The sequence below is a fragment of the Coregonus lavaretus genome (assembly GCF_964263955.1).
Source record: "Coregonus lavaretus genome assembly, chromosome: 6".
NCBI classification, from domain to species: Eukaryota; Metazoa; Chordata; class Actinopteri; order Salmoniformes; family Salmonidae; genus Coregonus; species Coregonus lavaretus.
The window spans coordinates 26325375-26351947 of NC_139993.1; the positions used below are offsets into that span (position 1 = coordinate 26325375).

General features: G+C 44.5%; 3 protein-coding genes across 4 annotated transcripts; 1 reads left to right on the forward strand and 2 right to left on the reverse strand.

The window, feature by feature from the left end:
• Positions 1–483: 483 nt before the first annotated feature.
• ccdc181 (coiled-coil domain containing 181) lies at positions 484–7338 on the reverse strand (the record flags this gene model as incomplete). The annotated part of the gene is given in 9 exon segments (XM_084163177.1): positions 484–655; positions 1065–1222; positions 1980–2126; positions 2323–3357; positions 6305–6409; positions 7125–7163; positions 7166–7195; positions 7199–7254; positions 7257–7338. Coding segments are annotated over 9 exon segments (1824 nt in total).
• Positions 7339–7789: 451 nt separating this feature from the next.
• Positions 7790–18144, forward strand: LOC311131406 (oxygen-dependent coproporphyrinogen-III oxidase, mitochondrial-like). Its single transcript, XM_084164370.1, has 7 exons — positions 7790–8529; positions 10282–10425; positions 10671–10781; positions 10877–11018; positions 11700–11918; positions 15801–15905; positions 16642–18144. Exons 1-7 carry the CDS (start codon positions 8007–8009, stop codon positions 16724–16726), a joined length of 1329 nt encoding a protein of 442 aa, XP_084020496.1. The 5' UTR covers positions 7790–8006; the 3' UTR covers positions 16727–18144.
• A 2174-nt stretch (positions 18145–20318) lies between these two features.
• On the reverse strand, positions 20319–22957 carry prrg1 (proline rich Gla (G-carboxyglutamic acid) 1). 2 transcript variants are annotated; one of them, XM_084164372.1, is made up of 4 exons: positions 22900–22957; positions 22122–22167; positions 21425–21588; positions 20319–20768 (listed from the first exon to the last, which is right to left on the reverse strand). In XM_084164372.1, exons 2-4 carry the CDS (start codon positions 22129–22131, stop codon positions 20337–20339), a joined length of 606 nt encoding a protein of 201 aa, XP_084020498.1. In that variant the 5' UTR covers positions 22132–22167; positions 22900–22957; the 3' UTR covers positions 20319–20336. The 2 variants fall into 2 exon arrangements, with proteins under 2 accessions (XP_084020498.1, XP_084020497.1); XM_084164371.1 differs by having other exon boundaries at positions 20319–20786.
• Between the last annotated feature and the right edge of the window lie 3616 nt (positions 22958–26573).

Consider the following 26573-nt stretch of genomic DNA (forward strand, 5'->3'; position numbering starts at 1 on the left):
GTCACAAACGGATAATCTGTGACAAATGAAAATGTAGAAAATAAAGCCCTTCTCTCAACAGTAGTCTCAGTGCTGATCCCATGTTAAGATTCACTTTCAGTAAAAATGCCTCATTCTAAGTGGTATGCTAGAATGGATACTGGAACAGAGCCTAGACTTCTTTGGTGATTCCCTTCTCCCTTAGGCCTCGCCCACAGTGAGATGTAGCTTTTTTCGGATGGAGCCGACGCTTTTTCAATGGGAGTCATCCAATGCAGTATGAATGACAACGGAGCTGATTGTCCCCCAAAAAAGTTCACAAATTGTCCATTTTTTTCCTTATGTAACTCATTCGAAAAAGTCTACATAAGTTGTAATTTTGTCGGGCAAAAATGGACAACGATGTAGGCCCTGAATCGTATAATGTAGGCCCTGAAGCTTTACTCAGATGTCAACTCTTTCCTCTCGAGGTATGATGTTGTGAATGGTGGGTTCAGAAGCCGTTTAGAAGCGGTATGCCAGGTGTTCGGTGAAGCGGAAAGGCTTGGTCTCGTTGACGGTGCACAGGAGGTCCTGCATGCGCCGGGCACGCCGCTCCTCAAACACAAGCCTGCGGGAGCGCTCTCTGGCCGCCTGCTGCTCCGCCCGCTTCTCTGCCCGCTTCCTCTTCAGCCACCTGAGGAGAGAGAGAGAGAGAGAAGAGTAAGAGAGAGAGGGGACCCAGTAATATCATGGGTAGTGTGACCTGATTGTTTTTCCAATCTGTATATAGCTTTCTCCCAATTACTCATTTTCTTCACCCGGACAAATTATTTAAAAGAACTTGAGTGTCCAGACCAGGGCTCTCCAACCCGGTTCCTGAAGAGCTAACCTCCTATAGGTTTTAGCGCAAACCCCAGTTGTAACTAACCTGATTCATCTTATCAACCAGCTAATTATTAGAATCAGGAGAGCTAGATTAGGGTTGGAGCGAAAACCTACAGGATGGTAGCTCTCCAGGAACAGGGTTGGAAAGCCATGGTCCAGACTATCTCCAATGCCCTTCTACAGTAGACAGACGTTCACACAGCTGAGTAGGGACTCACAGTTTGAAGGCTCGTTCACACTCCTCTCGGTTGTGCAGGTAGAACCCACTCTCCTCCTCCAGCCTCTTCATCTCCTCCAGCTGCCTGTCTCTCTGCTGCTGTTCGTGTTTCCTCTGCAGCCACGACTTAAAGGCCTCGTCTGGGTCACTGTGCTCCCTCTGAGGGAGGCAGGACACAGGGACAAATGAAGTCAAAACTGTTTTCACTCACTATCCTACTTTCTTGGATTGGCTTGTCACAAGCTTGCTGGTGCAGTATCTTCTTCTATGAATGGTACCTCCGTAACTTCAGGCTCTGATCAGTCCCTACACCCAAACGAGGGCATTGCGTTCATCCACATCTGGCCTGCTGGCCCCCCTACCTCTGCGGAAGCACAGTTCCCGCTCAGCCCAGTCAAAACTGTTCGCTGCTCTGGCACCCCAATGGTGGAACAAGCTCCCTCACGATGCTAGGACAGCGGAGTCACTCACCACCTTCCGGAGACACTTGAAACCCCACCTCTTTAAGGAATACCTGGGATAGGATAAAGTAATCCTTCTACCCCCCCTTACCCCACCCCAAAAAAAATAAAAAATAAAAAAGTGGTTATCCCACTGGCTATAAGGTGAATGCACCAATTTGTAAGTCGCTCTGGATAAGAGCGTCTGCTAAATGACGTAAATGTAAAATGTAATGATTGCACTAAAGATTGTAGCAGTTTAGCATACAGTTACCCAATAACAACTTTTTCATTTCTTTATAATACGCATCAGAAAATATACATTTCTTCCCTTTATTTATTTAATTATTTAAGTAAATAGCAGGTACATTTAGCTGAAAGCACTGATTTCTACAAAGTATTACTACAGGACAATTACAGTCCTGCTACAGGCTGTGCTTGTGTGCTAGTGTCGCCCTCTAGTGGCCTGTGCATACCATGCCATTCATTCTCTCCATCTCCTGGGCTCTGTGGATCCTCCTCTCCTCCTGCAGCTGCTCCCTCTTCCTCACCAGCCATGCCCGGAACGCCAGCTCGTTCTCCTGACGCTTCTGCTCATCCTCCTCCCTCTTCCTCTGCTCCTCCTGAGAGAAGGGGCAGGGGGAGAACGAGAGAGAGAGGAGAGGGGGGAGAGAAAGAGAGAGAGGGGGAGCAAGAGAGAGGGGGAGCAAGGAGGATCATATAAAAGCAGGAGGGGGAGAGGTAGAAAGAGTTACACAGGAAAACAGAAAAGGGGGTTTATCTTTCATGATAAGCATTGGGACTTCCTGTGTTCCCCACCTCTCTGGCGAGCCTCTCTCTCCTCTCTTGTATTTTGTTCAGTAGCTCCTTCTGTTGGGGCGAGAGAGTGAAGGTGGCTTGCTGGGACGGGGTACTGTTGGCCGACTGCACCCTGCGCTTGGTGCCCCTCCACCCGCTGCCCCTCTGGCTGTGACTGGCCGAGTTGGGCCGATTCCTGGGCTGGGCCGGAGGTCTGGGGGAGCGGAGGTGCTCGATCCCCAGGGACATGGTGCTAGAGATGGGACGCAGTGGGGAGGATGTGGGGGTCTTGTTCGGGCTCAGGTCACTTGGACGGGAGGACGAGCGTGAGTTGTCGCTGGGGAAGCTCGCTAAAGGTGGCAGCATCAGGCCATGGCTCTCCACCTCCTTCAGGCTGACAAGGTCAAACTTGCCATCTTTCTCTACCAGGACTTTGCCCTCTTTCCCCGGTCCACTCTGGCCAGCCTCCCCACCTCCACCACCACCCCCAGCCTTGCTCCCCTGCCCTCCTCCTTCACCTTCCCGTGGGGTGATCTTCAGCTCAGAGAGCTTCCCCGACATCTCACTCTCTACCTCCATGTCCTTGCCGCTGGCCGTGCTGCTCACCTGCTCTACCACCCCCGTCCTTTGGGGGGTGCTGCTGTCTTTCTCGTACTCCAGCGGCGGCACCACCAGATCCACCAGCGTTTCTTTGAAGTGAAGGCGTCGGCGCCGAGTCATGTCCGGCGCTTCCTGGTCCTGCAGCTGCCGATTGGCTAGCTGGATCTTCTCCAGGATGTACTTCTTGTCCTCTTCCGGTTGGTCTTCCAACACCGGAGGGGGCGGAGCTATGGGGGATCCGCCCTTATATGGACTGTCTCGGTCGGAGTCGAACTCCAAAGGTTCCATAGGCGAGGGCCACCTCTCCTCCTCCTCCGCCTTCTCTGACTCGCTCACCCTCTTCTCCTCTTTCAGGCTTTTCTTGTCCTCCTTCCTCCCTCGCTTCTTCTCTTCCTTCTTCTCTTCCTCCTTCAGCTCCTTGTCTATTTCGGCCTCGATGTCCTCGTAGTCAGGTTCCTGTTGAGGAGGAGTGACTGAGTTCTATTCACCTGAGTCTCTCAACAGACAGTGTGTCAGCAAACGATATGTTAATTAGGTACTTTGATACTTTGTGAAAGACATGACGACTGTGTGTATGTGTGTGTGTGTGTGTGTGGTTATCAATGTATCCAGTCCAGAGCCCTATAACTGTGGTACAGTGAAAGTGTCTGGATGTGTGTCAGTGGGTTGGATTTCACACACAGACACTGAGATGCAGGCACACGGTAACACAACACCACAAACTGTGGGCGCATTTGAGCAGATCACTTTTGTCAAGTCGGTGACCATCGTTGGTCACTGCCTTCCAAAATGTGTTGTATTATAGGGAAGAAATTGTCCGATTTGCGCTTACATGACAACTGCATGAACTTTACAAAAACCATGTGATCAAAGATCATGACATTTTGACTGGAGTTGACTGCAAATTTCTGCAGTTGCTCTTCACCAACTTCATCCTGCAGCCATTACCTGCATTGTGGGAGGCTCTATTGTCAACCAATCATTAGGGTGTTTTTATTTGACTCACGTGAACATGACCTGACTAAAACAGGAACCAACTTTGCTGCGATTCATGTACACTGCTCAAAAAAATAAAGGGAACACTTAAACAACACAATGTAACTCCAAGTCAATCACACTTCTGTGAAATCAAACTGTCCACTTAGGAAGCAACACTGATTGACAATAAATTTCACATGCTGTTGTGCAAATGGAATAGACAACAGGTGGAAATTATAGGCAATTAGCAAGACACCCCCAATAAAGAAGTGGTTCTGCAGGTGGTGACCACAGACCACTTTTCAGTTCCTATGCTTCCTGGCTGATGTTTTGGTCACTTTTGAATGCTGGCGGTGCTTTCACTCTAGTGGTAGCATGAGACGGAGTCTACAACCCACACAAGTGGCTCAGGTAGTGCAGCTCATCCAGGATGGCACATCAATGCGAGCTGTGGCAAGAAGGTTTGCTGTGTCTGTCAGCGTAGTGTCCAGAGCATGGAGGCGCTACCAGGAGACAGGCCAGTACATCAGGAGATGTGGAGGAGGCCGTAGGAGGGCAACAACCCAGCAGCAGGACCGCTACCTCCGCCTTTGTGCAAGGAGGAGCAGGAGGAGCACTGCCAGAGTCCTGCAAAATGACCTCCAGCAGGCCACAAATGTGCATGTGTCTGCTCAAACAGTCAGAAACAGACTCCATGAGGGTGGTATGAGGGCCCGATGTCCACAGGTGGGGGTTGTGCTTACAGCCCAACACCGTGCAGGACGTTTGGCATTTGCCAGAGAACACAAAAATGGCAAATTCGCCACTGGCCCATTGTGCTCTTCACAGATGAAAGCAGGTTCACACTGAGCACGTGACAGACGTGACAGAGTCTGGAGACGCCGTGGAGAACGTTCTGCTGCCTGCAACATCCTCCAGCATGACCAGTTTGGCGGTGGGTCAGTCATGGTGTGGGGTGGCATTTCTTTGGGGGGCCACACAGCCCTCCATGTGCTCGCCAGAGGTAGCCTGACTGCCATTAGGTACCAAGATGAGATCCTCAGACCCCTTGTGAGACCATATGCTGGTGCAGTTGGCCCTGGGTTCCTCCTAATGCAAGACAATGCTAGACCTCATGTGGCTGGAGTGTGTCAGCAGTTCCTGCAAGAGGAAGGCATTGATGCTATGGACTGGCCCGCCCGTTCCCCAGACCTGAATCCAATTGAGCACATCTGGGACATCATGTCTCGCTCATCCACCAACGCCACGTTGCACCACAGACTGTCCAGGAGTTGGCGGATGCTTTAGTCCAGGTCTGGGAGGAGATCCCTCAGGAGACCATCCGCCACCTCATCAGGAGCATGCCCAGGCGTTGTAGGGAGGTCATACAGGCACGTGGAGGCCACACTCACTACTGAGCCTCATTTTGACTTGTTTTAAGGACATTACATCAAAGTTGGATCAGCCTGTAGTGTGGTTTTCCACTTTAATTTTGAGGGTGACTCCAAATCCAGACCTCCTTGGGTTGATAAATTTGATTTCCATTGATCATTTTTGTGTGATTTTGTTGACAGCACATTCAACTATGTAAAGAAAAAAGTATTTAATAAGATTATTTCATTCATTCAGATCTAGGATGTGTTGTTTAAGTGTTCCCTTTATTTTTTTGAGCAGTGTATAATTGAATGTGATATTTGAGGCTCTCTTTCACCAATTGATAGTACAATGTACACAACTATATCTACAGTTTGTGAGTGTGTGATATGGGGGTTGGAGACATTCTTATTTCGACATTACAAAGAAAAACTTTTATAAACAATGGCAACACTGCCATGTTGCACTGAGCCTTGCTGTTGGAAAACCACATCAATGTCTGACTTTCGGCTGTCGCAGATGCACTTCCCCCGACTTCACTCCTTGACTTTCATCTACAGTCGGTTGCTTTTGCCTTACTATTCAAAAGATCCCTGTGACGTTTTCACAGAAAGTGGGCGAGTCTGGCAACCCAGCAGCTCACTGACCTACTTGGCCGTCACTCCTGAGGTGCATTCAGTTCACTTGAACGTTTGCTACGTTGCGGAACGGTTTGTACTGAACGAGACGATTCCCCAAAACATTGTTGTACATTCTTGAACAAACTTTGATGTACATTCGCTACCGTTTGGTGGGTGTGGCAAGGTGTGGCTTGAAGTAATGACTGACATACAGTATTTAAAAGGCAGTGGCTATACTGGCAGCGTTCCCCAACCCACAACCCAACCCCTCCCCGTTTTTCAACTGAACGTAAAACGTACTGAACGCAGCCCTGGGTCCTCACTGATCAGCCAATCCCCACTGACCTACCTAGCTGTCGCTCCTCCCCTCCTCGCTGATCAGCCAATCCCTCTGACCTACCTGGCCATCACTCCTCCCGTCCTCACTGATCAGCCAATCCCCACTGACCTACCTGGCCATCGTTCGTCCCCTCCTCACTGATCAGCCAATCCAGGTCCTTCTCAAAGTCGTCCTCATACTCCTCCTGGGTCCTAGTGCTCGTCCGCACCTGACTCATCTTCTCCAAAGGAATAGCATGAAGAACAATACATGATCAACCGGAGCATTGTATATGCAGGCCCATTTGTGATGATAGCCCCAACATTATACTTCCAAGGGTATCCATAAGTCCATTGTATTTCAATTCACACCAGTTCAGGGCAGTTTGTGCATTGACAATCCCTCATAAAACTAAAATAGAATAGAATTCCCAACTCTGTAAGCACACATCACAAGCATACAAATTCTGAACACTCACAGATCATCAGTCACACTATATTATAGTAGACCTGTATTCACGCCTCCGTGGCCCTCCCATGGCCAAATGACCCATAGCGCAGGTTAAACAGTTCAACCTGTGACAGGTGCAGTTGTGTGCATTACTTTTAATATGGGATCGTATTGTGAAATAGGCTATCTTGTCTTAACTGTGATTGGAGTTACTGGCAAATTTATTGCTACTTGTAGAATCTTACTGATAAAACAGGACAGCATGATGTGACAGACACAGACATAGCCTGGTTTCTAGGCTCCAATACAAGAGTAAACATAGCTACTCTAGAAGCCTAACGCGATGATGTAACATTAGAATAGGCAACTCTTGCTACAAACACAATAAGCTACACGCGTTATTATAAGGCACAAGTCTGAAATAATTAGAAGCACAGAGCTATATAAATACACAATAGATTGTGCACAACCGTACCGTTACCCAAACATCGAAATAAACTCACCACTACCATAAGCTTTTGCGTCTCCTTTTTACTCAGAATTTAACAAATAAAAATAAAAACATATATGTATTTTATCCTCTTATATGGGAACTCGTTATTCGTTTTACTGGCCTACATTTTCGTGATACAACCGGCCGGAGCACCTGTCCAGATAATCTCCTGTGCGTGTCCTTCTCCCAGGCTCCACTAAAGGGTTTAATAGTCCTGTTGTCATAGAGATTTACAACACGCACATGCGCGAAACAGAAAACAGGTTCTCTCTCGCACACACACACTCAATGTACACAGACACATCTATCATCTATCAAACTTTCAGTCATGAGTAATGGGAAGGATTTTATAGACTAGTGTAGGCTACATTCTAAATATGTGCTCTAAAATGTTATTATGAAAATGTTATTATGAGGAATTAAATGCACGACTTGTCCTTGTGTTGTTTAAAATAGTGACATAAATAAATGAAGACCTATGTGGCATATTTTTGTTCATGCTTTAATAATATGTGAATAAGAAAATAAATCCATAGTCATTATGCGCCAATTATTATTATTATCAAGGACTACCTTGGCAAAGACAGCGGATAAGCAGAGATGAAACTGGTCTCTTATCACGTTCTGGATAATAAGGACACGCCTACAGATAAGCACTGGCTTGTGGGTCTTGCTGTTTTCTGTAATTTACTATCAATCAAACAAACCTGCAGACTCGAGAACACCATTTCCCATGCCTCTTCGCTCGGTTCAAGGCAAAGACCCCCCCTCCCCCGGACCTTAGCGTGACTGCACTGCTGTCTACTTGTGATTGTTGTTTTCAGTTTTGCTAGCTGGATGTCTACAACCTGTACATTTTACATGGAGAGGACAGCTAGATAATTTACAAATCATGGCGACCATCGTTCTTTATTCCATGAACAGAACGGCGCAAACCACTGCGATACAATGTATAATTCAGTTTTCAAAGCGAGCTTCCATAGTGGACTCGCACCTATCTTTCTTCCGCAGGTTAACTTCGCTTCCGGGAGCGAGATGTGTTCCCAAAGCTACTGGAGTGCGGTTCATGTCACACGGGACTGCAGGCAAATCGGCAACCGGGCGAACCAGGAGAGGCGCACTGCTGGTTGCTGGAACAGCGGCGGCAGTGGCGGGTTTTGTGGCTAGCGGTAGTCACTTTCAGCGGGCTGAAATGGCAACCATGATCCCCAAAACCGAGGAGAAGGAGATAGCGGAGAAATGCAAGACGTTCATGGCCCCGCCGTGTACCGACGTCAAAGTGCTGCAGCAGAGGAAAGAGGAAATGTGCACGAGGATGGAGATGCTGATAATGGACACTCAGGCGGAGTTCTGCAGAGCGCTCGAGGAGGTGGACGGCGGCAAGTTCAAAGTGGACAAGTGGGAACGGAAAGAAGGCAAGGATCTCCCTTTGGCACGTGCCATTTGGCACACACAGCCCGTGCCAAAGCGCGTGGATAGTCAGTTAGGAACCCCAACCTAAGGCCAGAGCATCTTACCTATATGCCAACGTAGATCTACACTATATGATCAAAAGTATGTGGACACCTGCTCGTCTAACATCTCATTCCAAAAAGCCAGAACCATGATAAACAGCCCCAGACCATTATTCCTCCTCCACCAAACTTTACAGTTGGCAGGTAGCGTTCTGGCGTCTGCCAAACCCAGATTCATCCGTCAGATTGCCAGATGGTGAAGCGTGATTCACTGCTCCAGAGTCCAATGGCGCCGAGCTTTACACCACTCCAGCTGACGCTTGGCATTGCACATGGTGATCTTAGGCTTGTGTGCGGCTGCTCGGCCATGGAAACCCATTTCATGAAGCTCCCGACTAACAGTTATTGTGCTGACGTTGCTTCCAGAGGCAGTTTGGAAATCGGTAGTGAGTGTTACAACCAAGGACAGACGTTTTTATGCGCTTCAGCACTCGGCGGTCCCGTTCTGTGAGCTTGTGTGGCCTACCACTTCGCGGCTGAACCGTTGTTGCGCCTAGACGTTTCCACTTCACAATAACAACTCTTACAGTTGACTGTGGCTGCTCTAGCAGGGCAGAAATTTGACAAGCTGACTTGTTGGAAAAGTGTCATCCTATGACAATGCCACGTTGAACGTCACTGAGCTCTTCAGTAAGGCCATTCTACTGTCAATGTTTGTCTATGGAGATTGCATGGCTGTGTGCTCGATTTTATGCACCTGTCAGCAACGGGTGTGGTTGAAATAGCCGAATCCACTCGTTTGAAGGGGTGTCCACATACTTTTGTATATATAGTGTATCTGGCAGCTATCAACGCTGACACATTCACAGTGGCACATGAAGTGTCCAATGACTAATTTGTGCAATAGGTTAAAAAAAATGTTTATAATTGTGACATACACCAGATATGTGCAGGGAAATCTGTTGTTTTACATGGTCAGCCATAGTAGTATGGCACAAATTAGGGTTAAGTGCCTTGCTCAAGGGCAAATCGACAGATTTTTCACCTTGTCAGCTCGGATATTCGAACCAGCGACCTTCCGGTTGCTGGCCCAATGCTCTAACAGCTAGGCTACCTACATATTCGAAGGTAGCTAGACTAGATTCCGACCCTACGCTTGCTTACAGCTGCACTGGGGTTGTACAGGCTTCCTGTTTAGATTAAGGCACCAGCGTGAGATATGGCTCGGAAAACGTACCTCAATCCAGGGATGAGAAATTCATTGTACATAGAATTGTCCCATTATCCCAACTCTTACACCGAGAAGATTGAACGACTGCTAGATTTTTAGCAGTCGTTCAATGTTCTTGGCGTAACAGTTGGGATAATGGGACAATTCTGAGTGCAACGTATTTCTCATCCCTGGATTGAGGTAGGTTTTCCGAGCCATATCTTGTGCCGGCTCTGCGGTGTCTTAATCTAAACAAGAAGCCTGTCCGACCCCAGTGCATCTATAAACTAAGGTCGGAATCTATTCAGGCTAATCCAAAGGTTATCCCACCTGCCCTTATTTTTAAGCTGAGCCCAACAGCTACAGTAGTAGCACCTTGCCACATTCTGCACCCATGCCATTGTCTCACTGTCTGTTTGTATAGCATTATTACAGTGCTTTGGTGTTTGGCTCTTTCTTTACTGTCTAACATCTTGTATGTTTGTCTGTGTGTGTATCATCAGGTGGCGGGGGCATTAGCTGTGTGCTGCAGGATGGGAAGGTGTTTGAGAAGGCGGGGGTCAACGTGTCCGTGGTGTTTGGGAACCTGACCGAGGAGGCCGCTAAGCAGATGCGCAGCAGAGGGAAGGTCCTCAAAGGGAAAGATGGTGAGTGGCAGCCCTAGGTTCATATCAACCTCATTAACTTCAGCAATATTATGTTGTCTTGCAGTACAGTGTGTTACCTCATGCTACATGTGTCACTCAAGACCAGAAATGGCCATTCATGCCATTCTGACAAGCTAATGTGTTCAAGGAATCGGGATTGGATCCTTGAGTCAGACTATGGTTGAGATGTATATTATGGTATTGCATTGTATTGTATAATATTGTATTGTTATGTTCACTCCTAGGCATCCTGCCATTCTGTGCCATGGGCGTGAGCTCAGTCATCCACCCCAAGAACCCCCACATTCCCACAGTGCACTTCAACTACAGATACTTTGAGATAGAAGAAGAAGATGGTGCGTGTCAGCCTGTGACATCATACCATTCAAGTGTTAGAGCTGAGATAATGAATGATGGCTCTTGTCTTCTCGTGTGTGTGTGTGTCTCCCAGGCACTAAACAGTGGTGGTTTGGTGGCGGTACAGACCTGACTCCTACCTATGTCAATAAGGAGGATGGTGCTCACTTTCACAACAGTCTGAAGGAGGCCTGTGACAAACATCACCCCCAGTACTACCCCGACTTCAAAAAGTGGTACGAACCACCCACATCAGTGACTTCATACAATGTGTGGTAATGACTGGGTGGGTGGGGTGGGTGACTTCACTGGGTGGGTCTCTACTGTTCAACAGGGATAAGGAGTTTCTCATAATTTTCTTCAGCTGCTGAATGACCGTTTTGTTCAGAGCTAGTGAATGACATTGTGTCAATGAATGGGAGGGTAAGTGAGTATGGTACTGTATATGGATGTGTGTGTCTGTGTTACTTTTAAAGGCTAGATTCCTATAAGCTGTTTGCATTTTACACATTCATACAGTGGTCTTTCCCCCAGATTGACATTGTTATCTTGATCTTCTCTCAACTCAAACATACAGTAGTTGTATTTTTAAAGAACATTGGGTTATATTTTAATTGAGCGGAATCACATTATCTAATAACTACCTCTGTGTCTAGAGTCATTGAAACCAGTAGCTCAACATTTCTACCATGTTTCAAATACCTGTAAAAGTACTGCAATGTACTAGTTATGATACAATTATGGAAATTAACATTGGTAACACTTTAATTAAAGGCTGCTGGTATAAATGCATGCGTATAACAAGTTATATAAAGCAATATACAGTACCTGCGGGCGGGTATAATTAAAGTGTTTCCATAACCTGCACATGTCTTTCCTCAAGCTTAGTTAATTCAAAACACTCCTGCTGCCTGTAGGTGTGACCACTACTTTTACATCCGCCATCGTGGCGAGACGCGGGGCATCGGTGGCATCTTCTTTGACGACCTGGACTCTCCCAGCCAGGAGGAGGCGTTCAGCTTTGTTAGGAGCTGTGCCCAGACCGTGGTGCCCTGTTACCTGCCCATTGTCTACAAACACCTCAATGACCCCTTCAGCCCAGAGGAGAAGGACTGGCAGCAGGTGCGGAGAGGCAGGTGGGTACATATGAGAGGGTGTGGGTGTACCTAGGGCTGTGGCGGTCATGACATTTTGTCAGCCATTGATTGTCAAGCACATAACTGCCAGTCTCATGGTAATTGACCGTTAATTAACAAAAACACATTTAGCATCTCCTGGCTTCCACGCATAGCCTACAAGCCACTGATGCAGACCTTTGGAACATCTACATTTTAAAAAGTCTAATAAATCCATAGCCTACACCATCACAATAAAGTATGTATTTTAGACAGGTCTAATAAACATGATATGAAGAAAATGTGGTCTATTTCAGAAGAACAGAATAGCATACTCCTTGTCATTATGTTAGGCTCTGACCTGGCTATGCCATATGCCTGTGGGCTATACTAGTTCATTTAGCAGACAAGATTTGCTTAGAATTTCATGGCATTATTTTATAGTATGAAGAATACAATTGAACACAGCTGAATAAAATACAAACGATGTTTTCTCCAAAATATTTCTGAGGGAGTGCGCACATGCCACTATTCTGTGTTGAGCGGTTAACAAAGAAACAGGTCTTCTTATATGCTTAACTAAGAGTTATTTATGCAACCTTAGTTGTGATCAAAATATATAGCCCAACGTTTGTATTTTTTTATACATTCTAAGGCTGCATGATGTGACTAATGATGATTTGAAAAAAGTTGCATGAAAGGCATGAGCTCTGCTTTGTTATTTGCGCAGGCTGCACACATTTCATCAGTCTCTCATTCACAATTTGACAAGCACTTGATAATGCCTCAAATTTCTCGGCGGCATCCCCTTTGTGTGGCCGTAATGGCCCTTAAAGAAATCCATGCCTTTTGTGAAAAAGTTAAGAAAAAAAATAATGTATCTTCCCCAAACGTGAAACTCACACGCTGTGCATGTATGCCAGTTAGGCTCTACACCTGTTGTAAAGCGGATTAATGTGCTTAATTGTAAGAAGTTATTTGGCCACTTTAGTTGTGATACAAACCTTATCAAAACATATAGGCCTATGAGCTAGGCTACATGAGGTGTGCGACTGATTTGAAAAAGTTGCAACAAAGGCATGCACTCTTTCTTGCCTTACTGCACACAAGCTGGGCATCATTCACAAGTGATAGGCTAATATTTTCACCCATCAGACTGTTGTTGATTTAATCTTGTCTTTACATACACTATCGTTCAAAAGTTTGGGGTCACTTAGAAATGTCCTTGTTTTTGAAAGAAAATGAATTTTTCTGTCCATTAAAATAACATAAAAATGATCAGAAATATAGTGTAGACATTGTTAATGTTGTAAATGGCTATTGTAGCTGGAAACGGCTGATTTTTTAAATGGAATATCTACATAGGCGTACAGAGGTCCATTATCAGCAACCATCAGTCCTGTGTTCCAATGGCACGTTGTGTTTGCTAATCCAAGTTTATCATTTTAAAAGGCTAATTGATCATTAGAAAACCCTTTTGCAATTATGTTAGCACAGCTGAAAACTGTTGTGCTGATTAAAGAAGCAATAAAACTGGCCTTCTTGAGACTAGTTGAGTATCTGGAGCATCAGCAATTGTGGGTTCCATTACAGGCTCAAAATGGCCAGAAACAAATAACTTTCTTCTAAAACTCGTCAGTCTATTCTTGTTCTGAGAAATGAAGGCTATTCCATGCAAGAAATTGCCAAGAAACTGAAGATTTCGTACAACGCTGTGTACTACTCCCTTCACAGAACAGCGCAAACTGTCTCTAACCAGAAAAGAAAGAGGAGTGGGAGGCCCCGGTGCACAACTGAGCAAGAGGACAAATACATTAGTGTCTAGTTTGAGAAACAGGCGCCTCACAGGTCCTCAAATGGCAGCTTAATTAAATAGTACCCGCAAAACACCAGTCTCAACGTCAAGAGTGAAGAGGCGACTCTGGGATGCTGACCTTCTAGGCAGAGTTGCAAAGAAAAAGCCATATCTCAGACTGCCCATCTTAATATTTTCTTTTTATTGGCCAGTCTGAGATATGGCTTTTTCTTTGTAACTCTGCCTAGAAGGTCAGCATCCCGGAGTCGCCTCTTCACTGTTGACGTTGAGACTGGTGTTTTGCAGGTTGGCTGCTTTTCCTTCACTCTGCGGTCCAACTCCTCCTAAACCATCTCAATTGGGTTGAGGTCGGGGGATTGTGGAGGCCAGGTCATCTGATGCAGCACTCCATCACTCTCCTTCTTGGTAAAATAGACCTTACACAGCCTGGAGGTGTGTTTTGGGTCATTGTCCTGTTGAAAAACAAATTATAGTCCCACTAAGCGCAAACCAGATGGGATGGCGTATCGCTGCAGAATGCTGTGGTAGCCATGCTGGTTAAATGTGCGTCAAATTCTAAATAAATCACTGACAGTGTCACCAGCAAAGCACCTCCACACCATCATACCTCCTCCTCCATGCTTCACAGTGGGAACCACACATGCGGACATCATCCGTTCACCTACGCTGCGTCTCACAAAGACACGGCGGTTGGAACCAAAAATCTCAAATTTGGACTCATCAGACCAAAGGATTTCCACCGGTCTAATGTCCATTGCTTGTGTTTCTTGGTCCAAGCAAGTCTCTTCTTCTTATTGGTGTCCTTTAGTAGTGGTTTCTTTGCAGCAGTTCGACCATGAAGGCATGAATCATGCAGTCTCCTCTGAACAATTGATGTTGAGATGTGTCTGTTACTTGAACTCTGTGAAGCATTTATTTGGGCTGCAATCTGGGGTGCAGTTAACTCTAATGAACGTATCCTCTGCAGCAGAGGTAACTCTGGGTCTTCCATTCCTGTGGCGGTCCTCATGAGAGCCAGTTTCATTATAGCGCTTGATAGTTTTTACGACTGCACTTGAAGAAACGTTCAAAGTTCTTGAAATGTTCCGTATTGACTGACCTTCATGTCTTAAAGTAATGATGGACTGTCGTTTCTCTTTGCTTATTTGAGCTGTTCTTGCCATAATATGGACTTGGTATTTTACCAAATAGGGCTATCTTCTGTATACCACCCCTACCTTGTCACAACACAACTGATTGGCTCAAACGCATTAAGAAGGAAAGAAATTCCACAAATGAACTTTTAACAAGGCACACCTGTTAATTGAAATGCATTCCAGGTGACTACCTCATGAAGCTGGTTGAGAGAATGTCAAGAGTGTGCAAAGCTGTCATCAAGGCAAAGGGTGTCTACTTTGAAGAATCTCAAATCTAAAATATATTTTGATTTGTAAAAAAAAAAATTGGTTACTACATGATTCCATTTGTGTTATTTCATAGTTTTGATGTCTTCACTATTATTCTACAATGTAGAATAAAATAAAGAAAAACCCTGGAATGAGTAGGTGTGTCCAAACTTTTGACTGGTACTGTATGTGTGAAAATTGTTTTGATTTAGAATGGACGATTATCATGCACCTGTCTCAAAACAGGGGTAGGGGAAAAAATACATGTCATCTATGCACTTAAATAGCGAATGGAGGACGCTTTTCCCGTGGTTCATTTTCATGCCAGCCAGGTAGGCTATACTCCTGTTGTAAAGAGAAGCAATGTGCTTAATATTAGGAAAGTTGAGAAATAAATATAGTAGCCCTAGCCTATAGAAAGCTGATGGGATCCTCCTCTTTTTAATAGAGGCCATCCCTCTGTTTTCTCATGCAAGTTTGTTAGGCTACTAATGACCATCAGCAGCATCAGACCTTGGAGAAGCCTAATTACCGTGACTAAACGGTCACGTGGAATTTGACTGCCGTCGTGGTAGTAATACGGTCACCGTAACAGCCCTAGGTGTACCCACATGCTTGTGTGCATGTGTAATAACACAGTTTGTATATGTGTCTATATCTTTGTGCTTGTGTTTCATTAAGCCTTTGGTGTGTGTGTTTCAGGTATGTGGAATTTAACCTGGTGTATGACAGAGGGGTGAAGTTTGGACTGGCCACCCCAGGCTCCAGGATCGAGAGCATCCTCATGTCCCTGCCCCTAACAGCCAAGTGAGTACTATTATGTCATACTGCTGCTGCTAGCACTGGATGTAAATTACTAGTGATTGGGAATGAGTACTGGGTTGTGTCCCAATAATCTCTCCTTCCTCCTGATGTGTGCACTCTTACACTACTTCCCATAAATTGTACTTTTCAATCCATAAAGGGAAGTGAACAAGTGCACATTTTGGGGAAAAGGGAGAGATTATTGGGAAGCAACCTTGGACCAGTGAAGACTGTGTGTACTACTGTGTACAGCCTGTGTGTGCCTGGAAGTGAATGCTCTAGGGCTTATTCAGAAGGCTTCTAAAATGTTCAGGTAGAAATGTGTAGTGTTGAACAGACATGACTGTCGCATAGGGAGTCATGTCACCTCTGTGGTTATCCACGAGTCATAGCCACGTGTTTAGAGAGAGAAATGCTAATGTCTTCTAAATTTGCTGGCGGGAAATGAAAGAGCTGGCTGCTTCCATTGAGACAACTATACAAAGTGCTCTGTGTCAGCATCCTAAATGGCACCCTATTCTCTACATGGTGTTCTACAGTTGAGCAGAGCCCTATGGGGGCCATTTGGAACACAGACACTGTATGTCCCTCGGTTCGTACCATGACCGAGCTGCACCACCGCATCAACCAGACCCCTGTGGAGTCATCTAATGTCAGCTGTGTACATTACATTTCTATCTGCAATCACTGAAGAAGCCCCAGGCCTCTCATTCATGCTGACTGTCTTCTCTCTTCACAGGTGGGAGTACATGCATGAGCCTCCTAAAGGTTCCCAGGAGGCCGATATGCTGGAGGTGTTACGAAACCCCAAGGAGTGGGTCTGAAATGGGTGTTACCATGTTTACACATTACCATGGAGATACCAACCTGACTCAGCCTTCAGAGCAGCAGCAGCCTACGTGACTGTTGACTGGAACAGGCATCCGTCCCTTTGACTGCCAAATCATTGCTTTGTCATTGGCCAACGCACCGCTGATGCTATTAGCTAGTTGTTACTGGAAAATGCACACTTGCTCTTATTGCTTTTGCTGTCTGTTTCTTATTGCTTGATATAATATTGTCTGTGTCAGATAAGCCTTAACACTACCATTTAGCAGACGCTCTTATCCAGAGCGACTTACAGGAGCAATTGGGGTTAAGGGCCTTGCTCAAGGGCACATCGACTGATTTTTCACCTAGTCGGCTTGGGAATTCGAACCAGCGACCTTTCGGTAACTGGCCCAACACTCTCAACCGCTAGGCTAACTGCTGCCCTTTTGCCTTCCGCCCACATTGCTTTATCACTATTGACTGCTTCAAGTTAATATTTCCTGTGTCAGATGCATGCTGTGTACCAACTGGTCTAGATTGGCTGGCTCTGCTAGGATATGCTTGTCTCTGGTCTCCAAAGCAACCCAGGGTTGTGTTCTCCAGGCAGTCTAGGCACTTTTGAAGGAAAAACACATGTTTCAAACTGTTTTCTCCCTTCTGTTCATGCTGAATGTGACCCAGGACATAAAGGGAAAGTGTGTCTGAACCACTCAGGGTATGTGCGCTATGCCATTGATGTAAAATATAATAAAAAGTGCTAGACATGCTAGGATATAACATGTCATTCAACATAATTTATAAATAACCTTTTTTTGAGAAAGGGCATCAGCATAACCTGTGATTTTCTGGTCTCAAACCCAGTACCTAATCTACTGCGCTAGACGTGGGATACGCCAACATTGTTTTTGCACATATTTAGGTTAGTCATTTAGAATGTAGATTATAAATGTGATTGTTGGGTAAGGTTTGAAAACTGAAGTCTCAACTGGGATTCGAAATACCAAACTTTAATTCCCCCACAGCAATTTTTTTTACTCACCTGTAAACTCCACCCACTATGCTCTGCCCACTGATCTTTTATCCAATTTATCAATTCATCCAGACTACTTCCTGAATGTTGACAAGTTCAGGACCAGGGATTTAGAAAAATGTTTGGCCAAATATCAAGTCTGTCCCAAAATGAGCCAATGACATGCTCTTGCAGAGGAAAGAGTTGGTACAGAATGTTAAGGTCTATTTACACATGGTTAAGTTTGTTTGAACAGCCTTTTAAAATAGCAGAGAATGTCCAGTTGTTTTTGGACTGCAGAAGGACAAAGATGGTCCTCATATCAACTACAGAAAAGGGTTGGATAAATTTGGAGGCACTGACGACAACAGCCCCACATGTTTAAGTATTTTATTACAAATTAAAATTCAAGCTCAGTACATATTCAAAGGTTTATCTTTTTTTACATTTACTTATGCATTTACTTAAGGCGTTGTAAAAACTGGATTTCAAAAGGTAACAGTACAATAATTGGCCCTGTCCAGAATTCCTTGCCCCTATTACCTACATGTAGACACCTGTGGAGATCTGAAATGATTGGACAGGTGTAAGCAATATAGCAACAATTCCACCTATTCTATCAGAGGGAAAGGTGGAGCTGTCACCATATACTGTAGCTTTAACATATTGAATCCTCTCAGAAGTGGGTAGGGTCCTAGGGGTTGTTTCTGGACAGGGCCATATGGTGTATTCATGACAAGTCGGAAACTCGGAACCTCAAGTTAAAATGAACATAAGTTATTTGTAAAGAGCTTCCTATTGTTGACTCGGGCCTCATCCTATGAGTTTCCAAGTCATAAAATATGAGTTTCTGAGTTGTCTTGAACGTACCAATAGACCAAACCGAAATGGCTAACTTAACCAACACATCCCAGTCACAGGTCATATAGCATTGGGACAAGTGCTGCGATTCCACAGGTCAACAAAAAACATCAGTGCTCTCAATCTGTAATGTACATATTACACAGGCCCCGTACACACAAGTTCTACAACTAATGTACAACACATTTTGCACAACGGAAAGTTTGTTTTGTATTTAAAAAATGTATCATTACAAGCGTTGTTGAGACACTGCACATTGTGCACAATTAGTGTGCAAACATTACTGTGCCGACAAAGGCCAGGATTCAAAATCAGTAGAACGCTGTCGACAATGCACCTTTTAAAAGGCAATGTTCCTGCATTAACAAACACTGTAGATGACAGCTTAATGGAAATTACTTTTAAAATGGCAAGCGCGCAATAAGATTGAATCCTGGCCAAACTGTCCGTGGTATCATAACAATGGTGTCAAATGCTTTGTCAATCAGTTGTACAACCTAAAGTGTGTACAGGGCCATTGTCATATTACATGTATTATGATACTGAATATTAGGCAGATGTCTGCAATTAGTCCCCCAGCTGCATAATTAGCATGTAAAATAGACCATTGTATCAATAGGTGACATTATTGCTGAGAGTTGTGCTGAATAGACCCAAACAAAACAGACTCTGCCCTAGAATTCATTAGCAAACGGCTCAGTTTGAGCCTTAACAGAAAGTGCCTTCAGTCACACCACATATCCACTACATTAGTATCAATGTAGTCACTGCCGTTATCTGCAGTAAAAAAAATAGAAGCACGCTCACTCAAGCGCACTCTCACACACATGTATATACACACATGCTCACACACACACTGTCCATAGTGACATTGAATACTGCAAGTGAAAAATGGGTTGTTGCTGCTCCACCCTGCTTCATATTCTTCTGCTTCCTGGCCCATATTCGCTTGCAGGTCACTCCGCGCTCCATGCCAGCACAGCTCAGATAATGTCCCACTCTGAGAGACAGACATAGATTCTGTCCCAAATGGCACCCTATACCATATTTAGTGCACTACTACCCATAGGGCTCTGGCCAAAAGTAGTGCACTATATAAGGTATAGGGTGCCATTTAGGACATTCCCTAATGGAATACGGTCGGAGAATATTGACAGTCTTCCACAAATGTATACGACGCTGGCATAGATCCAATAAGCCCACGTGTACATAGCCAGTACTGGCTTACCCAAATATATGGCTAAAATGACACAGCAAACAATTCTGTCTCCTTATGCAAGCAAAATTGCTAGTTTTTTTTACAATTCACTTCCTGAACATTCAAAACAACTATCTCTCTAGAATTGTTTTCTCCTTTCTTACAAGTATGTCAATAAGAACTGTTGCTGTTTTCTTATTTTTCCTTTACACCACACAATTGTCATGCATCGTTCATTTGCAAGCCCCAAACCTCCAGGGTAGTCATAACATAAATCTATGGTAGTATGACAAAAACACAGTACATTTTGGTTTTGCGAAATCAAACATTTGGTATCGTCTCCGCTATCACTCAACTCCTATCTGATGGTCAGTGCAAGCTTCGACGTTATTGCATCCAGTAACTCTCCGTTAGTATAGTGTAGTAACGTAACAGTTAAAGAGGGAGGCGAGGTGTAGGCTGAGACCGGGAGGATGATATAGCTGGATGGGGGCTGGAGAGAGAGGTGGGGTGTTGGGCTAAGACAGGACATGGGGGGGGGGGGGGGGGGGGTACTTCACTTCCCATGGCCAATGATGTCCTCATACTGAGGCGGCGGCTCTGTCTCTATGTGCACATCTGTGTTGCCGACCGCCTCCTCGTAAGATGGCGGTGGCTCTCCCCTGCTTCCCCTCGCTGACGTGACCTCCAAGCCCGGGTAGGCGGGGCTGCTGTGGACGCTGAGCTCGGAGTGATCGTGGAAGTCCCGTCCCCACTGGTCCATGGAGACCACCGATAGGGTGGGGTCCCGGTTGGAGCCCCCCAGGGCGGGGCTGCGCTCTGAGCGCTTGCGGGAGTGGCACCGCCACACGGTGATGGCCACTGCTGCGATGAGGAGGAGCACCAGGAGCAAGGGGAGGATCAGGTAGAGGGAGTGGACTCCGCCCACCACCGACTGCAGCCCGCCACTTGGGTTGCTCTCCCGTACATACTCCTCCCAGAACCGTTGCTGCAGCCAATCAGAGAGCTACATCAGACCAATTACTGGGCAGAATGATCAATTACTGGGCATTTAAAGTAAAAGAAAAATTTGAAATCTACAAATGCCATTTGCAACATTCTGAATGTCATACTCCAGAAAGCTCCCACACAAAACAAAAACAAAAAGCTGTCCACATGTGCGTGCTGCACGGACTGTTCATTCCCTCTCCTGACAATAGTTGCAGTAATGACCCTCTCCCTATTGAGCAGCACTCTCAGGGAGTCAGCTACTCTTCCTGCTGATTATCATCACTTCCTGAAAAGCAGGAACATTCCACAGGCCAGCACACTCGGAGTAGGATTACAAGTGTTTTTGTTATCGAGTGTATGTGTGTGTCAATGAGGGAGCAATAGCGAGACAAAGAGCATTGTGTGTGCATCTGTGTGAGCGAGTGTTGCATACAGGGTTGGGGTCAATTCAGGAAGTAAACAAACAAGGAAGTAAAATTCAAATTTTCCTCAATGCTTCCCATATAAGAAACACTTGTTTTTTAGAATTTGAACTTCAGTTTACTTCCTGAATAGACTGAATTGAAATGGAATTGACCACAACCCTGGTTGCGTGTGTGTTGCACACATGGGTTGCATGTGCGTTGGTGTGTGTTGCATGTGCGTCTCACTCACAGTTTTCTCGTCATTCTCAAAGGCCTCCCTGGCCTCCTCGTAGGTGCAGATCTCCTCCCTGCACTCTCTCTGGATGTTGCCCTGCCTGATCTCCTCTAGCAGGTAGCTGTTGTCCCTGCGCTGCCGGCTCAACACTGAGTTGGCCAGGTCCGACGGCAGGAACACTGTCAGAGAGCAAGAGATGGAAGGAGAAGCGGGAAAAAGAGAGAAGAGGACAGAGAGCGAGAAAGGGGGAAAAGGGGAGGAAGAAAGAGAGAAACAGGGAGAGAACAGAGAAGAAAGAGAAAGACGGGAGAGAGGCAGAGAGAGAAAAAGAAGCAGAGGTTGATACAAAGCCAGTAGAAAGGAGGGAGCTGCCTACTAACTGAATTTCTGTATAAAACAAACGTTTCTTTGATTAGGACGGCCAACCCTGGCCAGTACAAGTGAAACTAACTCTGGGAATCAAGAGAGGGGGACAGAGCGGCCCTCTGTTGGACTGATCTGGGATCAGACCAGAGTCCATGGACAGGAACCATTTTGTGTTTAAAAACATCTGATTAGACTCACAGAAGGGAGAGTCGGCTAACATTTGTATTTTCTTGGACAAACCACCATGTTGAGTAGTTGTTTAAACAAGGACCAGCCTTGCAGGTAGTGAAGTTATGTAAATGTACATGCCATAGGCCTATGGATAGCCTACAGAGAACAAACGTACCACTCGACATTATTCCTGCTGGTCTGTTTGGGGTGGGTGACAGTGTCTGTTGACAGAAAAACATTAAACAAAAACAGTCAGTTCCATGTTTTTAACTGGGACAAAGTCAATGAGAGGAAACAGGACAATAGTAGTCCTAGTCATACAACAGGTGATTCAGACATTTAAAGCATTATATATATCCAAACTACAATTTCCACATGGTGTTTAGGCTACTTTTCCCATAGAGCATCAGAGTTCGCGTAATCCTATTATTAATTTTCAACTCCTGACAGACGTATTAACGGAAATGGCCGTCACGCAGTGTACTGTGAATTTCAGACATCCTTTGCCAACTAAAAACGAAATGACCAAACGCTAACCAGGGTTACACAGGAATGTTACTGCTATGACCGAAATAGAACACCAGCAGAAATGTAACAAACAAAGCGCCGCCCGCCCTGTTCCTTCCATCTCTTCAAAAGCGGCACAGGATATGAATTGTGAAACCGTTACTAGAACAATAAAAACTGCTTTAATCTTTGGCGATATTATTACAGCTGCCGATATGTGTGAACAGTGTGATGGAAGACATCTGAGATTGAAGCTGGCTAACGTTTAGCTCGCTGACAATCGGATGATTTGTAACCATTTCGCTGGTTGATTTGCTACATTTTAGGATAAGAAGCGACTCCTGTCATTCCAATGAGCAAAGGTTTTAGCTAACCGCTTCAAGAATAAACGAAAGATTCAAATTTATTTTTCAAATGAAAATGGCAAATAATTGAACTTTATTTACCTGTTTTCCTTCCCGAATGCGCTCTATGCTCCACTAACGCCTTGATGCCCAAAATGTTGCTACGCACGCGCAAAAGCCTGTTGGAAAGCCGTTTTCTATTTTTTCCAGTTTAAAGGGACAGTCAGGTGACTGGCATCAAATCCCTAGTAGGCTATGTGCTATTTCTACACAATATCATTATTTGTTTCACATTATATTATTGGGAGTGTGCAGCAAGAATGAAAGAGTCTGTGTAAGCTACTCACGGTGCACAGTTAGGCATCCTGGAGCTATGTAGACCACCTTGTGTTAATGATTAAATGCACCAGGAAACATTGCCTGTCAAAACTTGATTTACTGAGTTTCCATGGTCTTGCAGGCATTGATTTGTGAGTCAATAGCAATCAATGCATGGAGTTTGGTCTTTAGGTTCCAATGTAATTACTGCAGTCTGTACTTAGCTTACCATAGTCTAGGCCAGTGCCTAGGCACTAAGCATTTTGACATTTAACAAAATGTGTGCTGCACAGTGCACTGAAATGACATATTATCTAAACTATCTCTTGAATAATAATACAATAGATAGCACTGTATAATTTAAGATGGGTTGTTGGTCTCATCACTCAGTACCATCAGACTATCAATCAATCAATTAGCCTGAACAGTTGACAATATTGTGGCGAATTCAGGGGGTGGTCCTGACCGGGACTCAAACCCAGATCCAGCGACTGTCAAGCCAACACCTTAACTGTTATGCCAAGAGGTCCGAACCTCTTGACGATGTCACTAGGTGCTGGGTTAAGGTCCCTACAGTATTCTAGCATCCAATAGCACAACACCATTGACAAACACATTTACTGTAGATTGACTGTAAATCTCTGGTATAATAGCTTAGATGTCCGACTGACAGACCCAAGGTTGTGGGTTTCAATCCTATTCAGATCTCCTGAACTCACTGCACTGGTGTCAGAAGTAGGATGCCACTTCCCTGAGGACATTGGAGTCACATGAGGAACTAGAGATCGTGATGAGCGCTGGGCCAGGCATGTTTCCCAGAGGATGGAGGTAGTGTAGTTGTAGCGTCCTTAGTAGAACACTAGCCACTTAGTAGGACTACAACACCAGCCACTTAGTAGGACTACAACACCAGCCACTTAGTAGGACTACAACACCAGCTCATCAAGAGGTTCAGATTTCTTGGTATACATGGTTTAGATGGTGGACTTATTCACACACAATTGTGGATTTGGATCTTGCTCAGGCTTGCCCACAAATTTGCTGCAATGTGTGTGCGTGTGTGTGTGTGAGTGAGTGTGTGATTTCTCTTAGTGATGTGATTGATGTATTGTGTTTTTGTGGCTCAGGGGCTGTTGTGTTAGTGTGTGATGATCCACTCGGTGCCTTGTTGTTCCCCTGAGAGCCTCCTGATTAGAATCTGTAATCATCAGTGATGATGTAGAAAGACTTTGCCACAAGGCACAGTCGTCCTACAGTCCTAAAACACACAAATGCACACACAGATGCAGGAACACACACACACACTGACACGCATAAACACACACACGCACGCACACACATACACACACGGACTCACTAAACACAAATACTGCGTTTGTAAATTATGTTGGAGTGTTGGAGTGTGCCCCTTGCTGTCCGTAAATAAATCAAAATTACAAATTGTGCCGTCTGGTTTGCTTAATATAAGGAATTTGATGTATAGCATTTACTTTTTACTTTTATTCAAGTATGACAAGTAGGCCTATTTTTCCATCACTGTATTTAAGTATATTTAAAACCAGAAACTTTTAGACTTTTACTCAAGTAGTATTTTACTTGGTGACTTTCACTTTTACTTGAGTGATTTTCTATTAAGGTATCTTTACTTTTACTCAAGTATGACAATTGAGTACTCTTTCCACCGCTGCACACTTCTGCTTTATCTTTGATGGTTGAACCCCTATTATCTGGCTATGACCCAAATGTAGAGAGACATAAAGTCCTCTTTGTTGTCGAGTCATCTTTCCACTTCTGTTGTATTGGTTGAAACGTTTTGTTTACCTAAAAATAATACCCCTATTCATTAGAATTGCAGCAGAGGTACAGATGGGAGCTTCTCCACTCAGTTAGATATGGGATGTATCATACATGCGCCATGCAGCATACAAGGTCAGGAAAAGCCAATTAATTTTGGGACGTTTTTTTAACTTGTCACAAAATATCAAATTCAAAATGTCTAATCAAACTCCAGTCTATGATCACATTTGACTGTAGTTTAAAAAATTGACACTCAACACATCACCTATAGGTCTAACATAGCCTACATGGGAGTGAAATGAACCATGAATCATATCAAATAATTTCACTCGTCAGAAAACCCCCATGTTCATTGAATAATTGCACTTGAAAACAAATGTGCAACTTTGGAATTAAGACCAATTGCATTTTTGCATCTACTCACCAATTTTGAGATTTTTTAGTATTTTGGTCCATTAATATTAGTATTTTCTAAAAGTAAAAAAACTAATATATATTTCCGTTAGTTTATCATACTACGTCATCAAAATTTAATGAATTCTAACCACTTTTAAATGGACATATCTGTAATTTCAAAGCTCACTACATTGAATCGCCACTTTAAAGCCCATTTCATAGAGAATGTTACAAACTGGACTATGTGTAGTAACGTACTTTGAAGAGATGGTGATTGGGGCTAAATAGGTGTTTGGCGTTTGGCAGTCTAAATTCAGTGTACTTGTCTTTAACTGCCATTTCCCGAAAGTCAGACTCTTCCCACACGCCAACTAATTTTTCTCAGCCTCAGAAGCATCTGCATTCACCAAATGTTGTGTGGGTATCCTTAGACTTATTTTCCAGACTTATACATAGGGAATTGTTGATATGTCCTAAAAATATATATACAATTTATTCAAAAAAATGTGCCAAAAATGGATTTTAGGTAGGTCTACCTTTCTTTAGTATTTTACAGATATAGAAACATGAAAATTTATTTATCCACAATCTGCTATGTATAAATCCGTTCTTTGAGTGTCTTAATAAAATGAAAGAAAATAATTAGGCTGACTTCATCCAGTGTCTAGATTTTTTTCTTTGCATGAGATAACAACTAATTTGCATATTTTAATACAATATTTCAGAAAAATTGTATTACAAAAAAGTAATATTTGTGTCTACATTCAACTGTTAAAAGTTGATTGTGATATGATTAGGCTAAGGGAAAATTACCCTGTTAGGGTGTGGTGCCTGGCCTTAATTGTCTCAAAGTAATAATCAAATGTGTCCCCTATATATATATATATATATATATATATATAATACCTAATTACTGGATACTTCCTTGAGGAAATAAGAATCGGTTAGGTTCAATTATAAAAATGAGATAACATATCCCCTGTTTCCTTCCATAGTACCTATGGAAAGAGACTCGTGGAAATCCCATAGGAGAACCTAGGCACTAGGACCCTGCAGGGGCCACTTTGTGATATTTCAGCAATGTGCAGTGCAGTCACATCAGCAGTTGTGGTACGGCTGCAGCGGCGTCCCTGACGCGCAGAGGCTGCCTACTCTCCACACCGCGGGGGAGAATCCCAAAATTCTTGGTTTGCGATCTGACCGCAAACCCACGATCCTCGGAGAAAGATACTTTTGTTTAGCGCCCCAAACCCCATACGCCATCC

What these genes read in the sequence shown, in the direction of transcription:
- LOC311131406 (XM_084164370.1), top strand. Translation starts at nt 8,007, where the DNA reads ATGGCGACCATCGTTCTTTATTCCATGAACAGAACGGCGCAAACCACT. An exon ending in CAAGTGGGAACGGAAAGAAG is followed by an intron (nt 8,530 to 10,281) that starts GCAAGGATCTCC and finishes GTGTATCATCAG; the next exon opens with GTGGCGGGGGCATTAGCTGT. An exon ending in CAGCAGGTGCGGAGAGGCAG is followed by an intron (nt 11,919 to 15,800) that starts GTGGGTACATAT and finishes TGTGTGTTTCAG; the next exon opens with GTATGTGGAATTTAACCTGG.
- prrg1 (XM_084164371.1), bottom strand. An exon ending in TTGAGAATGACGAGAAAACT is followed by an intron (nt 20,787 to 21,424) that starts GTGAGTGAGACG and finishes GGTCTGATGTAG; the next exon opens with CTCTCTGATTGGCTGCAGCA.